The sequence below is a fragment of the Eupeodes corollae genome, chromosome 1, assembly GCF_945859685.1.
Source record: "Eupeodes corollae chromosome 1, idEupCoro1.1, whole genome shotgun sequence".
Lineage (NCBI taxonomy): Eukaryota > Metazoa > Arthropoda > Insecta > Diptera > Syrphidae > Eupeodes > Eupeodes corollae.
This window is the reverse complement of record NC_079147.1, coordinates 222,509,200-222,525,608: the sequence shown is the minus strand read 5'-3', so window position 1 is coordinate 222,525,608 and position 16,409 is coordinate 222,509,200. Positions and strand designations below refer to the sequence as shown.

General features: G+C 33.7%; 2 protein-coding genes across 3 annotated transcripts in view; one reads left to right on the top strand and one right to left on the bottom strand.

The window, feature by feature from the left end:
* The window catches only part of LOC129940117 (protein sprint), a 534,823-nt gene that overhangs the window by 499,481 nt on the left and 18,933 nt on the right, over positions 1-16,409 (bottom strand). For both annotated transcript variants that reach the window (XM_056048364.1, XM_056048365.1), the window contains exon 2: positions 11,787-11,915. In XM_056048364.1, coding sequence (XP_055904339.1) covers positions 11,787-11,812 — 26 coding nt within the window. In that variant the 5' untranslated portion in view covers positions 11,813-11,915. The remainder of the gene's footprint in view (positions 1-11,786; positions 11,916-16,409) is intronic.
* LOC129940118 (filaggrin-2-like) lies at positions 638-11,700 on the top strand. Its single transcript, XM_056048368.1, has 3 exons — positions 638-870; positions 10,852-11,051; positions 11,117-11,700. The coding sequence occupies exons 1-3, from the start codon at positions 674-676 to the stop codon at positions 11,638-11,640; spliced, it is 921 nt and encodes a 306-aa protein (XP_055904343.1). The 5' UTR covers positions 638-673; the 3' UTR covers positions 11,641-11,700.

Genomic DNA, 16,409 nt, shown 5'->3' with positions numbered 1-16,409 from the left:
GCGAGTAGGCGTAGTAGAGGCCCTATGCCCCTTAAGGGATTTCTAACGGACTTAACAGTTCTGAGGACCTAAGTAAGTAAGTATAACCGAGCTGTAGGATGAGAACTTTGAGGGAAAATGTGACAAGTTTTGTAAAAATTCATATAGTTACTCGTACTTAAAACTAATCTGGACTTGGAGATAGTAAGAAGAAGTTTGACACTCTTAATAAACTAAAAAATTCATTTTATTTCTCGAATCTTTATAAATTCATAACTTGCCTTATAATAAATACATCAATTTCATTGCATGCACGAAGTTAAGGAATACAACAACAACAGCAAAACAAAAAAAAAGTGAAACGCAAAGACAAGAATCCCAAATCTGATGCTCAGTTGAAGACGATAATTGACAATTTGAAATTTACTTCACATTACAAAAACACAGGTAATGTGTTGTATAGGCAACTCAGCGAGGGTGACTCCAGTACGACATACGTACTAAGTCTAGTTTAACAATGAGCTCAAATGAACATAGATTGGTAACCATCGAGATGTGAAATTATCCCCTCAAGAAAGGTTTATTTTTTCCTTCTTGACTTTCCATTTTTTAATAAAACTATCTTACGTACTCGAAGGAAAATCAGTTTCATTTCGGTCTCGATAAACATTAAACACATTAAACGCGCGGTAAAATGATAAGATTGGTGGGGCTGTTTTTAATTTGTTGCTTAGACATAAGTTTTGGCTCGGAACACAGTACAGAATCACCAAATTCATTAGGATTACAAGGATATTCGAAGAATAATACAAAAGATGGATTAACAAAGAGAGGAATACAGGTGGAAAATTTGTCAAGGAAAAGCTATGATCCCCCACCGGAGTATTACAGGTAACAGTGAAAAGTGAAAGTTTTTTTTTTTAATTTAAAAAAAGGTTTCTTTCGATTAAGTAAATCAAACACTTAACATATATAATTTAAATCCTGTTCCAAAACCCTTTAAGCAAAGGAGTGGTTTTCGATTTGAAAAAAATCTACAACAAAGTGAATAAAATGTGACATGTGCTCAATTCATTTAAACAATCGAGTCAAAATTTAATATTAAACAAGACTAACCCCTTACTAATATCAGTATTTTTTCGGATTCAGATGCTGAAGATTGAATCCCAAAAATATTAACCTGCTACCAACATTTTTAGCCAAGATCCAAACTTCTTTTAAAATCCATATTTTAATCCAATGAAAAAGTCTTCCTTAATTCGGTTGAATATCTAATTTCTTTTGTAGTACCCGTGGAGTGTGGGTAAGTGCGTAGGACTGTCATGCCAGAGTCTCATCTAAGGCTTTTTTCACGGCTACTGCCTCTGGCGAGGAATTGTAATATCGTGCAAGAGTAATTCTTGTCATGAAAAGTGCTTTCTCAAATAAGCCTTTTGAATTCGACCCCTACCATCCCTGACAACATTACTCGTACACAGGAATGGTTGAGAGTTAAAAGTCACTAGTGCCTAGTTCTCAACACACTGTTACTCCACCTAATTTATCCATTATCGACATTTTTTTTATTTAACGTTAACATTTAATTCTGATTTCAACTTAAGAACCATTTCAATTAAAATCAGGTTTTAATTTTGGGTCCAGTATATACACCCATGAAAGCTTCGGTATGATGACCTAAATAGATATTTAAGTCAAATATTAAAAAAAAAAGAGGCTGGGATGCGACCCACACTGATAACTTCAAATCCCCCCGTCCGTCGATTTGTCTTGCTTAAAAGGTTTTTAGGTTTTTGTGTTTTTTAAAAAAGTTGTGTCACAATATTTTGCATATGATGAAATAGTTCGTTTTCAAAATCTATTTGAGTTAACGAGATTTTTAGTCAAAAACCAATTTCTACCAATTTTGGTAGCATTTCTTAAAAGTTTTTATTTCTCATTAAAACAAATACAAATTGGATGAATGAAATTATTTAGTCTTCTAAATATTATTCAGCAAATATCGAAAACCGAACATAAATTTTTACCAATTTTGCGTACTATTTTTTGTAGATTTTATTTTTTATGAACAAACTGACTGTTGGATTTTTTATTTTTATTTTTAATATTTTCTGTGGGACAAAAATAGTTTGAATCCAATATTTTTTTAAAGATATTTTAGTCGAAAGTAAATTTTTATCAACTTTTAGTAATGTTTTGTTTAGGTTTTTATTTTTTGTAAAAAAGCAGTCAATTCTATTTTTCTTAAATTTTGTTCAAATTTTGAAAACAATATTTCTTTTAAGTTGAAATTAGCTGGAAGCCAAAATCTAAAAGTTTTCAAAAGTTATTTATTTATATTTTTTCTAAAAATTTTTTTATGTTAACAACAATATTTTTTAAAAGATAAAAGTAGTTTAAAGCTTATATCTCACAGTATTGAACAGATATTTGAGTCCAAAATCAGTTTTTACCAACTTTATTTATTTTTTTCGTACGTTTTTTTTAGGTTTTCCGAAAATTTTATCAAATGTTGAAAACAATATTTCTTACTAGAGTTAAGTTTTAAGCCATAATCTCAAGTTTTTGAAAATTTATTTTAGCCGAAATTCAATTTTTACCAACTTTGAGCAATGTTTTTTTAGGTTTTTTTTGTATAAAAAATCTGGCAACTTTATTTTTTCTCAAAATTTTACCAAATGTTAAAAACGTTATTCTTCGTTGCACAAAATTGTTTTAGAGATGAAATAATTTTTTATTCTTAAAATTTTCGAGGTTTCAATTTTTGTCCAGTTTTTTTGATTTATAAAAAAACCGTTAGTTTGTTTTTTCCACTTCCATTTTTATATTTGTTTGGTATTACGTTACAATATATAATACAAAATTTAATTCAAGTCTCTAGCGTTTTTGGTTCGTGGAATATTTAGGGTTTACCAAAATTTGCTATGCTAAAAAAACCACACACGGAATTTTCTTGAGAGCCCTTTCTTCATCTTTCTGCCTTATTATCTGTATAACAAAATTTATTTGAAGTCGATATCTCTACTGGTTTTTAAGCTATGGACGAAGAAAAAAACGTCGCGAACTTAATGACGTACGGACATACGAACACACTCACGCCAAACATCTCTCTAAAAATATTTTATTTCGACTCTAGGAACCTTGAAACGTCGAGAAATGTCAACATTTTCAATTCGACAAATCGTACCCATTACAATAACTTCTAATAGGTAGTTAAAAAACTCTTTTGGGGAAATATGGAATAATCAAAGGAAAAAATATTGTTTTACATTAACTGCTCAGGCATTGTTTAAAGATTGGAGTACCTAAAGAATTAGATATAAACGCCCTGAATAAAACATTCGTTTCAAACTCTACAATTTCCAAAAATTCGCCTGACTCAAGGGTGAATCTTTTTTTTTTTTTTTGTATTCACAAGCACTCAAGGGGTTATTAGTACCCTTTGTATGTTTATATTTAAACACAGTACGAGCGTTAGGAAAATAGGGAAGGATTTAAAAGAAGATACCGGTGCACATTGGTTTTAAAGTTCTGAACATCAAAATGAGAGGGAAAAACAGAGTTGGCCAAAGCATTCCACATTCTCGATGTGCGATTTAAGAAAGAATCTCTGTACTTGACTGTACGCCCGAAATTGAGCTCAAGGGTCAAACTGATGAGCATTCCTAGAAGTGCGACTATTACGGCTGAATTGTTTAAGGGGTGGAATGCAACTGGCTAATTCGACAGAACATTGTTTGTAAAAATATCTATAAAATAACGAAATGCATGAAACATTGCGACGGTGTTCTCGCGTTGTAAATGTTTCGATTATAGTTCTGTCGCCTATCATTTTTAAAGCCCTTTTTTGAATTCTATCCAAGAGATTTAAATTTGTTTTGGGGGCACCTGCCCAGATATGCGAATTATATTCAAGCTTTGGACGGATAAAAGCTTTGTAGATTATAGCCAGATCAGAAGGGGTGAAAAATTTCTTGCATCTTCGGAGAAATCCTAAGCATTTGGCAGCATTTTTGGCGATATCGAATATGTGATCATTCCATAAGAGGTGATCTGTGATATTCATACCAAGTACTGAAAGTTTATTAGTTTCCTAGATGCAAGTGCCGCTCATGGATAGCGGCATCGGGGGTGGGTTACGCTTTAACGACAAGAGACAGCATTGAGTTTTCGAAGCATTAAATTCTACACGGTTTTTGATTCCCCATTGTACAATGCTGTCAAGATCAGAATTTAATGAGCTTATCATACGCTGCCGTTGAAGTTCCACATCCGAAGGAGAAGGATGTGAATCTATAAACGAGTATGAGAAGCTGAGGGTACTGTCGTCAGCGAAACAGGTTAATGGATTAGAAGTGGCAGACATAAGATCATTTATGAATATAAGAAAGAGTGTCGGAGACAAAACGGAGCCCTGGGGGACACCAGCATTTATTTTATGAATTTCAGACTTGAAACCATCTAATACAACTTGTATAAAACGGTTAGAACGGTAATTTTTAATCCAACGAAGAAGACATTCATCAATACCAAAAGCACGCATTTTCGATAAGAGAGCTTGGTACCAAACTCTATCAAATGCTTTTGAAATATCAAGTGCAATAATCTTACTTTCTCCAAAACGATGTAAAGATTTATTACACTGTTCGGTGAGATGAACGATGAGATCACCAGTGCGAATGTAAAAAGTTGATACACTGTTTTGTGCGATGAACCATGAGATCACCAGTGGATCTCATTGCTACGAAAGCTATACTGTCGGTCATTAAGAAGCTTCCGTTCTTCAAGATATTTCTTAAGCTGAACATTAATCAGCGTTTCCATGACCTTGGAAAGAAGGGACGTAAGTGCAATTGGACGATAGTTTGAGGGGGGTGAGGATTCGCCTTTTTTAGGGACAGGCTGGACAAATGCAGTTTTCCATCCACTCGGGAAGAGACCTGTAGAATAGGACAGATGGAAAAGCTTACGCAGTGGTTTTGCCAGCGTTGAAGAACACCTCTTCAGAACAATAGGGGGAATACTATCCGGGCCAGCGGATTGGTGTATGTCAAGGTCTTTCAGTACTCTTTCGACTGCACGAGTGCGAAAGAAGATTCGTCCCATAGAATCATTTACGCTCTCAAGAACAGGAGGACTCATGACACTATCCGGAAGCGTCGAATTAACAGCAAAATGTGCTGCAAGCAAATTGGCTTTATCAATCGAGCTTACAATTGATTCTAACAGTTTTCTAAATATGCCATATTTAAAAGCAAAACACAATAGTTTAGAGGGTTTTTATTGCTTTTATGGAGAAATTTACGAAATTGTTTTGAAACTTTGCTTCCTCCCAAAAAAAATTCGTTTTTTTCTGTTGCCATTTATATTAATGCGAAAAACGCTATAAAAATTCAAAAACACAGAAAATGAGAAAGAATCTGACATCAAGAATTTTTTGTTTTTTGACGTAGTTTTTTCGGACTTAATTTTCGGGAGTCTATTATTACTATCGCTTCTGGTCTGCTTGCTCGTAGATTGGAGCTGATGCTTTATCTTAAAGGAATCAACAAAACTTTAAAATTGTAGAGAGAAAAATGTTTTGTTCTTGAATTTAAGGAAAGAAGTGCATTTAAGTACATGATTCCTCTGAATATAAAATAAAAACAAACTAAGGTAAACAAATAAGCTGGGAAGAAACTTTTACACATTTCAGAATCTCTTTTCACTTCACTTCTCAAGATATTCTAGCATTGTGTTTTTCAATTAGCCATTAGTTTAACGTCACTTCTGATGTTTTTGGGACATTGCAGAGTGGGACCGTAGTAGGCCATAGGGTAAAACTTTGATGTTGTTATTATTGGCTCATATTTCCCTAGAGTATTTACAAATAGCCATGCCACCTGATTACACAAAAAAAATCAAATCCACAAACAGAACTTTTCATTCTGTGCTTCCGAAGTGGGACATAACAGACAAATATCGTTGTCATAGCAAGTGCTCTTTTTGCAATAAGCTTTAAAGTCCTATATTGTTAAGAATAGTTTTTTTTTTGTATTTGTTAGTAATAGATATTCAAACTGAAGATATGTGCTATGTTTATAAAGTATGTTTTATTATTTTGATCACTTCATAACCAAGAGCAAGTTCCCACAAAGAAAGCCCAAAATTTGTTTTTTTGCCTTTTTCTCTCCAATACAACGAGACTTTTAATAACAAAGTCAAGAAGAGTCATGCATGAATCATACACCAAAATATTCGTATATATATGTAGTTCCAAAAACAACAGCATCTAGGTGCGTCTAGCTGCGATGGACAGCGATTGACTCTGCATTCTCCTTCTAACTGCAGAATATTTCTTATATTTTTTTTTAAAGGTGCTTATCTGAAGTGTTCTTTTAAACGTCTGGGGGTTCTGGATATGTGGCTTTCTTTGAACAATATTAAAAATGAGACTGAGAGGAATCCTAAGGTGTATGAGGCCTTGACGTTGTCCTTACCGGACGCTAAAAACATTCAAACTGATCACTTGCAAAATCTTATTTTTTTACTGTGCAAGCGGTTTAACATATATTGGAAGCAAGTAAATCGGTCGAAAACAATACTGTACGAAAAATACAGCGACTGGTTAAGCGAAACCGAGGTATGTACTCAGGCAAGTGCAGATCAACCATCTTTGAAGCGAAAGCTGTTCAGAAAGAAGTTCGAAGACTGCGGGAAGATGTCAAAACGTCGCAGGCTATCCATATTATCTGACAGACTTTAGGTTTTCAAAATGGTATATCACTTTTCTGTAGATATTACCGTTATATATTTATATTTTTTCATTTGAAGTAATTTAAACAGATGAGTTATACCCCCACGTTTATAAAAAATAATGTGATTTTCAAACATTCACGAATTTTTATTATTTGAAGATTTGAAAAAGTGGGCTTGTTAGAGGCCGGATATTTTGCATGATGATTTTTTATAGAATTGTTATAAGAATAGAATATAGAATTGTTGTAGAAAGTTTCATTGAAATCGGTGCAGTGGTTCAGATGACTATGACCGCCTCTCCATACAACTGGAACCACTGTGCATTGATATTCTTGAAATTTGTGTTTAAATCTCAATTCTAGAACATCTAAAGCTCATTCCCCTCAAAATCTAGATTTCTTTAATTTGTTGCGACCTTATAAGTTTTATTCAACAAAAAATCAATTTTGAAAGAAATATACTGCCCGGCTGCAATGCCTGCAAAAAAATGTTCTCAAAAATTTAAATGCCATTAAAAAAAAATAATGACATTTTCAATCATCAAAAATAATCATTAATTTGAAAATTTGACCACCGACAAGAGCTTGCATTGAAAGACAAAATTAGGGAGAAAATTTGAGAACAAAATAACGGCTTTATGAGGGGTGCCCTTCAGGAGCAATACCAAAATATGTTTTTCTTGTAAAAAGAAACCGAACTAAGAAAAAATTAGAGAAAGTTCTAAAAAAAAATCTAAAGGTTCATTTGTGAAAAAAATCAAATTTTCGAATTTACACCAACAAATTTGTATGGCGACTGCTGTTATTTTTAGTATTAAAACATGAAAAAAACGCCTTAAGCTAATCGGCTTAGTTTCAATCGGCACAGTGGTTGATACTTAAGGGGCCAGGATAGACAGTCAGACGGATAGAATGGGGGACCCACTTTTTTTGGCTTTTCTAACATCGTAATGTCATGTTTGATTCGAATTTTTTTACGAATGCAATAGTTGCCATATACATAGTTCCCATTGTCGCAAGTAAAAATCACCTAAATGTTCACTATTTATGTGCATACAAAAAATAAGATGAAATTGAAGGCTAGTTTCAAGAATTTAAAGGGAACGTAATATAAAATTGAAGGTCTCTTATTTAAGGTTTCTTCTTAAAAACCTTAACCTTTGCTCTTTTTCTTAAGAAACAAATTTTATGAAAATAATTTAAAGCATTACTCAAGTTACAAAAATTTTAAATGTTTTTGACAACAAACCACTTTTTGGTGAATGCCGTTAAATTACTAACAAATTTTAACTTACACAACTTAACTGCATAAGCTTTATGGCTCATATGACCCCCCCTCCCTGGATCGTCCATTGGTAAAAATTTTATGGATTTGTGTTAAGTTTTTGGAATAGGGCTGAATGTGAGATTCATATTATGTTCTTGGTCCAGCCCTCAGTTAAAAGTGGTACTTTTTGCAACAAAGCTTAGAAAGTAAAATACAAATTTTGTTTTTTTTTTTCCAAAAAATAAAAAATTCAAAATATAATAGGGGTCATATCCATTGACTCAATACGATTAGTCTTGAATTGAAAGGAATTCCTCCTAAGACCCCCCTCTGGATGCGCCATTGGCCTCATGTTTTCACATCTATTGTGAAAACATGTAAGTTTCCAAAAACATCAAAAGAAGATGAATTTACCACAATTTCAATGATTTTTGTCCAAATTTTTCGAGAGAGTAATTCAAAAAAAAATTAACGTATATCCCACTCGCTTCGAATTATTGACAACCAAACAATCAGAAATTCAAAAGAAAAATAGCTGCCTGCACTAAGAAAATTGTTTAAGACAAAATAACTTTCTTAGTAACGGGCGACCACAAAAAGATGCCCATATTTCTTTTTGAAATAACTCCAGAAATAAAGGACTTACAACAACGATACAAATTTTATTCGAAAATACAGATTAGACAAATTGTTTATGAAATATTACATCCATTAAATGATGCCCGTTTTGGCTTACACAATCGTTTAAGCTTTTGACAAAATTTTCGAAGACATTTCTTAACATTTCTGGCGTAATCTCAGAAATTTCTTTTCTAATGCGCGCTTTTAAATCCTCCAAATCACGTAAACGATTCTTGTAGACACGCCCTTTTAAATATCCCTAGAGAACGAGGCGGACAAGCGAAATCTGTCGATCGAGAGAGTAAACGAGTACCGAACGCTTTTTTCAACAGAGCGAGCGTTTCGCAGGCGTATGGCACGTCGCACCATCCTGTTGGAATATTGTTCGACTCAAACGACGTCTACGGCGAAGTTCGGGGAGGAGGAAGTTGCTTAACATGTTTCTGTACCGCTCTCCGTTTACCGATCCATCAAAAAAGTAGGGACCGACAATGCCCCACTCCGCTACAGCGCACCAAACCGTCACACGCTGGCTGTGTAACACGTTTTTTGTGTATCCGGACTGGGTTATCTTCGGCCCAATACTTGAAGTTTTGCTTTTTTACGGCACCGGAGAGCTCGAAATGAGCTTCATCGCTCATTAAAAAATTACCCAAAATGATCTCACCATCTGCAAATTTTCGTCGTACTTTTACATACGAATTTTCGCGAAAATATAACTCAACTGGATCGCGCATTCGACATTAAAGCAGTGTTACCATCAGAGCGAGACAAAAAAGAAATATGGGCATCTTTGTGTGGTCACCCGTAATCTGCTATTTGATCGGAAGCCATTATAGTAAACCACGCCAATCAAATCATTAACGTAGCTGTTTTGCATTTAAAAGCTTTATTATAAATAACATAACTTATCTTAAATTTAAGTTATCAGCTCATCATAATTAGTCCAAAAAGTCTTCGTACAACAGCCTAATTTTAGTGTTTTTTTAAAGTACTAGGAAAAAATGTAAAAATCGAAGTGGTAACATTGAAAAAAAGTTAATTTCCACCTTCGCCTTTTTAGCAAATTTAAAAAAATTGTAATTGTGATTTTCAAAAACCCGTTTTTATTGTTATGGTAAATATTTTATCTCGAAAATTCAAAAAGAAAGCTGCTGTACGGACAATTTTTGGACATTCAAACTATTTACCAATGTAATTTTGACTTTCTTCATTTTTGTGTTTCTGTCTCGATAAGACATATAACAACTAACGTTTTTCTTGGTTACTATACATTCTTGCCGAATAAGTTGACTGACTTTCAATAAAAAGCGTTTGAAAGCATTTAATTTACTCCAGTATTCATGAGCATTGCTCATTCAAAAACCCAAAATATTTAACCTAAACTTATACATTAGTTTCCAATAATAAAAAACACATCAGTAAATTCTCAAAAACTAATAAACGGTTCGAGTGAAAAATTAAGGCCATTCAACCAAATATAACGTAAAAAATACGCACAGAATACTTAATAACCAACCAACAAACAGACTCTTAATTCGTGACATCAAACCCCAATATCCTTCCTTCCTCCCTTATCATATGGCATAACCATAATAATAGAAGTCGCATGACCCACACTTATCCACACATCAATTTACATTCCATTCCGCATGAAAAATAATCCGAAAAAATTACATCTCAAGCAGAAAGGACGACAAGGACAATGACGACGACGACAACGAAAGCAAAAAAGAAAAATGTTCATTGGAATGTCCATTCCGAAAGACGTCAACAATAACGAAAAAAATAGTCTTAATCCAACGAACAAATTCACCTTAATACCCATTAAGTTGGGTGGTGAGCCGAGAACACATACTGACGACATATACTGCAGGATCACAACTACGCTACGACGACCGACAATGAAACAGAACAAAATCCAAAAGGACCCAAAACACATAACATATTTTATTATATGACCAACGCAATCATGCAATTCTCCTTAGACCAAATGGGTGCTCATGCTTACCAGAGTTAGGACAGGAACGAGGAGCAAAACAATGATGAGGTCGCAATAAAAATATTTGCGAATCCTTGTGGGTTATCAATTTATGTTCTTTTATCCCCATTCTCTCTCTCTCGGGAATGATAATCCTTTTCTCAAATACAAGAAGTACCTGTCCGTTTTTTGTCTCTGATTATAATCAAAGCTCAACCAACGGTGTAAGGATAATTTTGATATAATCCCACAATGATTACTTTTTTCAGGGGATCTGCATCATCCTTGAGGCCGTCTACTAACTACAACAGCAACAAGAACAACGACAGAGACAATATTGTAGCTGAGTATTCATCCCGACCAGTTGCATTCCCGCAAGAAAATTATGGATTCAAAGGCAGCAGCAGTGGGAGTTGGTCCAATACTGGTCAACACGAACGCAAAGGACAACATGACAGGATAAGTGTGGGTAAGCTAAGAAAAGTGGATGCTACATGTTTTTGAACACTAAATTGGTGGCTATATCTTTTGCAGAGCATTATGGAACAGCTTCAGGTCATTCGGGATATGGAGAAGGCTCAAATCATGGGTATAGCAGCAACTCAGGTGCACACCCCTACGGACCACCCCAAGCTATTGAATATGAATATTATACTCCCACTACCAATAGCCATGGATATTCCGAAGGAGGTGAAGGAATTCCAGTAGAACTATACAACAGAGGATACGGTGGCTATGGACATGCCGGCGAATACGCCACCTATGCCGTACACCCTAGTCACCACGCTGCTGGTGGAGTGGAGGCCCATGGGGGACACGTTGAAGTTGGCCCTTCGCATGGAAAGCATGGCTATGACAAGGCGCTCTTGGCTAAGAGTTTTTTAATCCCACTAGCAAGTGCTGCAGTTCTAGGTATAGCCGCTGCTCTCGCCAGTAATCCACTTCTATTACAACTCGGAACGGTGTCTGGCATTGGTAAGCGAAAGAAAAGGGAACTGGATGAGAAACTAGTGATGCATTCTAGAGCTTATCGTTACCGTTCGCACAGGAGGAATTAATAATAAGCTGTGTTCCAGTCGTTTGTGCTTTTATTATGTTCCGAAATAAATTCAATTGAATAGAAAGGGTTTTTAGGATTTCAATAATTATTTTTTGGTACAAATTTGGAAAAGAAATGATGTGGTGTTTTTTTTAAGGGACTTACCGTAAAATCACTTCGTCTGATGTCATGTCTGCGGTGGCAACTATTATAGTTGCATACTTTCAGGAGAGTTAAGATTTAGATGAGTTTTCCCCGAGTACCGTTGGTTGGCGATGATGGCAGCAATGATTTCTGAAAATATAACATGAAAAAGAAAATTTAATAAAATTGTTAATATAATTGGAATGCAAATATTAATCCGTTTGATTAGGAAAGCAAACACTCACAGATATGCATATAAAATTTAACGTGGCTTTTCTTTATTACAAATAAAACAAAACGTTTATGAATGTGTTGTGCATTATTTAGAAAATGCAAGCAATGTACCGTATGCATACATAATGTGCATATTTACTTCGATTCTTAGCATAAATTTATGTTTTTAGGAAGGATTACTCGTTTAAACCACGCACAGAAAACTTATTAGATTATTAATAAACACAACTTAAAATTAAACTGTTTCAAATCTATCACAATATTCAACTGAAAATATGAAAGTTAGCAAATGAGACAAAGACAAACTACAAAGCCAAAGAGTACTGAAATTAGATAGAAAACAAAAATACCTCGAGGTAAGAAAAGAACAGAATGAGAAGCTTATATTTACCGCGTTTACAAGGAGAATTGAATCCGAATTGAATCAGGATTTAGCGCCGTATAGACCTGGATCGGATCGAAATAGGATTACTCGATCCGATCCCACTGAAAGAGGTGAATCGAATCGAAAATTTGTTTGTAAACCTGAATCGGGGAATCGAGTTATTGGTGTGTGAGGCCTTGCTGTGTGCGTGCGATAAGTTTTTTCTATCTTGTTTGTTCTAAGCAAAAATACTCCATTTAAATGAAGTATTTTTGGTTATAAGCTGAATTTAATTTGGCGCTCGTCTTTGTGTTTAGAGCATTGTTTTAAAATTTGAAAATTATTCACGTAGCAGTACGCACACAAATACAACCCAAATGTCATTTCGATTCCATTTGAATTCGATTCCTCGATTCAGTGCCACCATATACCTGGATCGAAATCTCAATTCGATTCGATTCGATTCCTCGATCTCCTCTTGTAACCAGGGTAATTTTTATTGCGTTGAAGAGAGAATATTCGATGCGTTGGGCTGTGTTAAGAAATACTTAACTATTGTTTATTTTTTTAATTTAGGCCATCCTTCGAAATGTAAGACTTTTTTCTGATTAAAATATATCTTCTGAATACGGAAATTAACCTACATGATTTTGAATTAATTCTAAGATCTTTTAAGGATGGAAAAGTGACGGGTACAAATAGTATTTCTGTTGAGTTCTAACGGGTTATTCATTTTTAGGTTTGAAAAAACCTATTATCCGACTGAAATTAGCTTAACTATCGCAAAACACATACAAATTGTGAAAACCTACTACAAAAATGGTGATTCTGCCACAGGAAAATATCGAGCTCTAATAGAAGATTATGGCAGGGGTGAACGCAGGTAGGGGTTTTGGGGGTTAAAGACATGTAAAACAAAACAGGTTTAATATTCTACTACAATTTTGAAAAATTTCACTTATATCTATACAAAATGGCTTGTAGAGGGTAAAGTAGTTGAAATTTCGGCTACAAAGTTAGTGCACACTAATTTTGACGTTTCACAATCAGCTGCTTGGTAAGAACACAAGAACTTAACTTCGGTATTTAAATGCAAATATAAATCAAGCATATTATATCTTCTATTTGATTTTATTGAATTTAAAAAGAAAACAACTATTTAAAGTTATGAAAACAGATATGTTTCTTATTTTATATATTTGTATATGTCATTTATATGACAGTCCCGGATTGACTAGCTTGTAGTGCAATTTTGCATTCATAAAGCTAGTTGAATTTTGACTAAGTAGTCACTAGCTTAATGAATGCGACCAATGTCTCGTAAATTAATTTACTCAATCAGTTTGTTTATTTTTGATATTTAATAGATTTAGAAACAGCTTAAACATAGGTTTTGTTGTGTTTATTTTTAGACTCCAGCTTATCGTTTTAAAAATGGTTTAAATTGTCTATAAATAACATAAACTGAAGTTTAATTTAGCAAAGACAAAGTCAAAACCTATCTCCGGTTTTAAGGTTCGGAACGTATTCAAAATCATTATGTCTAGTATTTTCATGGTGAGTTTAAGAAAAACGTGTTTGACAATTTCAAAATTCAATCTAGCAATCTACAGTAAATTTGAATATGCGAAAACAAACAAACGAATTAAAAAAAAAAACACAAATAGAATATGTTTTTGTGAAAATCAAAAATTAAAATTAACTTCAACAAAAAAAACTAACTATAACTAATAAAATGGAAAATTTTCAAGAAGAAATGGTAAGAAAGCATCTGGAAAATGAGATTCTATAAAAAATGTTCATTTAACGATTGCTTCAAGGAGGGGGTTTGTTCATAGACTACTATATTAACATGTGGTGCTGAAGCGAGCTTGAAGCTCACCTCAATTCGTTATATACCTGAATCTAGCTGAAATGAGCTTTATTCGACTCGATTCCGGTCGGCGATTGGAGTCGAGTCAAAATTTCTGAAGAAAAACCTGTGTCGAGGAGTTGTTTTTACAGATAATGCATTATGGTCTATTTATTTGTATGTTTGTGTACAAAAATATAGTTTTGTTTTAATAAAAAAAAACATATTCTTATAAGATGCAGAACTTATTAGTTCTTCATTGTTTAACACGAATCAAACTATCTCACTTGCACTTCATAAAAAAACATCGAAGCACCATTTGCATTTTACAAAGTGCTGTCAAACTTTGTCATTTTTAAATCTTCTTGTGCGGTTGAAACACCAAAAAGAATAATTTAATCTAAACTGAGATAAACCTTTGGTGGAAAAGTAACTAAACTTAATTATCTTGTCTATTGTTTTCTCTTGCAAAATAAGCCCAGTAAGTCCATTTTCGTTGACAAAACTAAATAATATCAACAGTAACAGATTGATTTTTTTGCCCAATGGAAAACACATGATTACAAATGCACAACTACTCAAGAAACACAGCCATCGAGATACAAATGCAATGTCAATCGTACCAACATTTGAGAACGAAATCACATAAGATCCATTTGAGACTCGTATAAATGTCGAAAACCCATCCGTAGTAAGAATCTATTTTAACTTTTATCGGCAAAAAATCTTATTGCTTCCGAAGTAATAAAAAAAAGAGCACGAACATTGTTTTACATTTTAAAATGGAACTTGCTCAATAGATTTGAATTCAGTTGAATCACCCTTATTATATGGAAAGCTCGAAGATAATCACTAAAACTATCCAAGATATGAACATTACCTTTCACTTAAGCCAATTCCACTCCCGTCTACACACAAATTGAATCATAAAAGACCAATTAAAGAAAAAAATCAAATCAAAATTATCCACTTATGGAAGCGGAATTAATGGTGTTGCTTAGATTCAATGTGAATTTAGTGTATTCCCCGTTTCCAACAGAGATTTTTGTGAACAAGTGCTAAAGTAAAGCGATACAATAAATCTTTAAATCTATATTACAAACCGAAAAATGATGTTAAACATTACTGACATATCTAAATAATAAGAGTCGAGTTTTCGAGCTTTCAAACGTTCAACTTAGATTTACTCAGCTTTTCAATTATTCTACTTTTCAAGCTTGTCGACCATTCGATAAAAGTTTGAACATCGAATGAATCGAAATTTAATAGTTGAAAAGTTTAATGGCTGGAAGTTTAAAAATTGAAATGTTTAAATTAATGAAAAGTTCAAATTAGGCGTTTTTCTTTTTTAGCTCAGGCAGAGAACTGAGCAGAGCCTGAGCAGAACCTGAACACATCGAGTTCGCTTTGAGCGAAGTTTAATCAGGAGCCTAAATTTTGAGGTTCGCAGATTGTTTTGCTATCGAGTTTGCCACTTTTCAATTATTGCTTCCCCTTTTGCCTTCTTCGTTTTAAATGCGACCAATTAACGAATTCGAAGGCGAATTTGAAATGTCATAATGTTCGTTGGCGAGTTGCAATCTGACAGCTTTTTTTGGCGGATTCACAGGCGAGTGAGTATTTATTTCTATTCACTGTTCGATTTCGTGGTTTCTTTTTTGACTTCAATTATATAAAAATGTGAATGTGTGTGTGTTTTTTTTTAAATTTTCTTATAATTTATCACAAATCCACAATAAAATATAAAATTTTAAAATTCATTCAAGGAACGATAAAAAAATCAAACAAATCGATATCAATTTTTGGCTTTCGTCGAGTTTATGAAGAAAAATAAGGGCATTGCAAAACATTCCTCCCTTTCAGAATAAATATACGCCATAATTGATTCCATTTTTTAAATTTAATATTGTTTATTGTATAAATCACCGCAAATTTCACAAATTCAATCAAAACAAAACAAAATTTGTGGAAAGCTGTCAAACGAAAAGTGTCAAACCACTGGAATATAGGAAGAAAAAGTCGAACCAAAAGTGTCAAATCACTAGAATATTGGAAGAACAATTTTAACTTCGCCGCGAATTAGTTAATAAGGAAATACGATGGGAGTCGAATTTGAAAGATCGAATTGAAAACGATCTGCCGCGAATCTCATAATCAGGCCCCAGAGCTCTTCGACTTATTTATGGAACACATT

Coding starts and splice junctions, on each gene's coding strand:
- LOC129940118 (XM_056048368.1), top strand. CDS start 674: ATGATAAGATTGGTGGGGCTGTTTTTAATTTGTTGCTTAGACATAAGT. Junction 871..10,851: donor CCCCCACCGGAGTATTACAG/GTAACAGTGAAA, acceptor TACTTTTTTCAG/GGGATCTGCATCATCCTTGA. Junction 11,052..11,116: donor ACATGACAGGATAAGTGTGG/GTAAGCTAAGAA, acceptor TATCTTTTGCAG/AGCATTATGGAACAGCTTCA.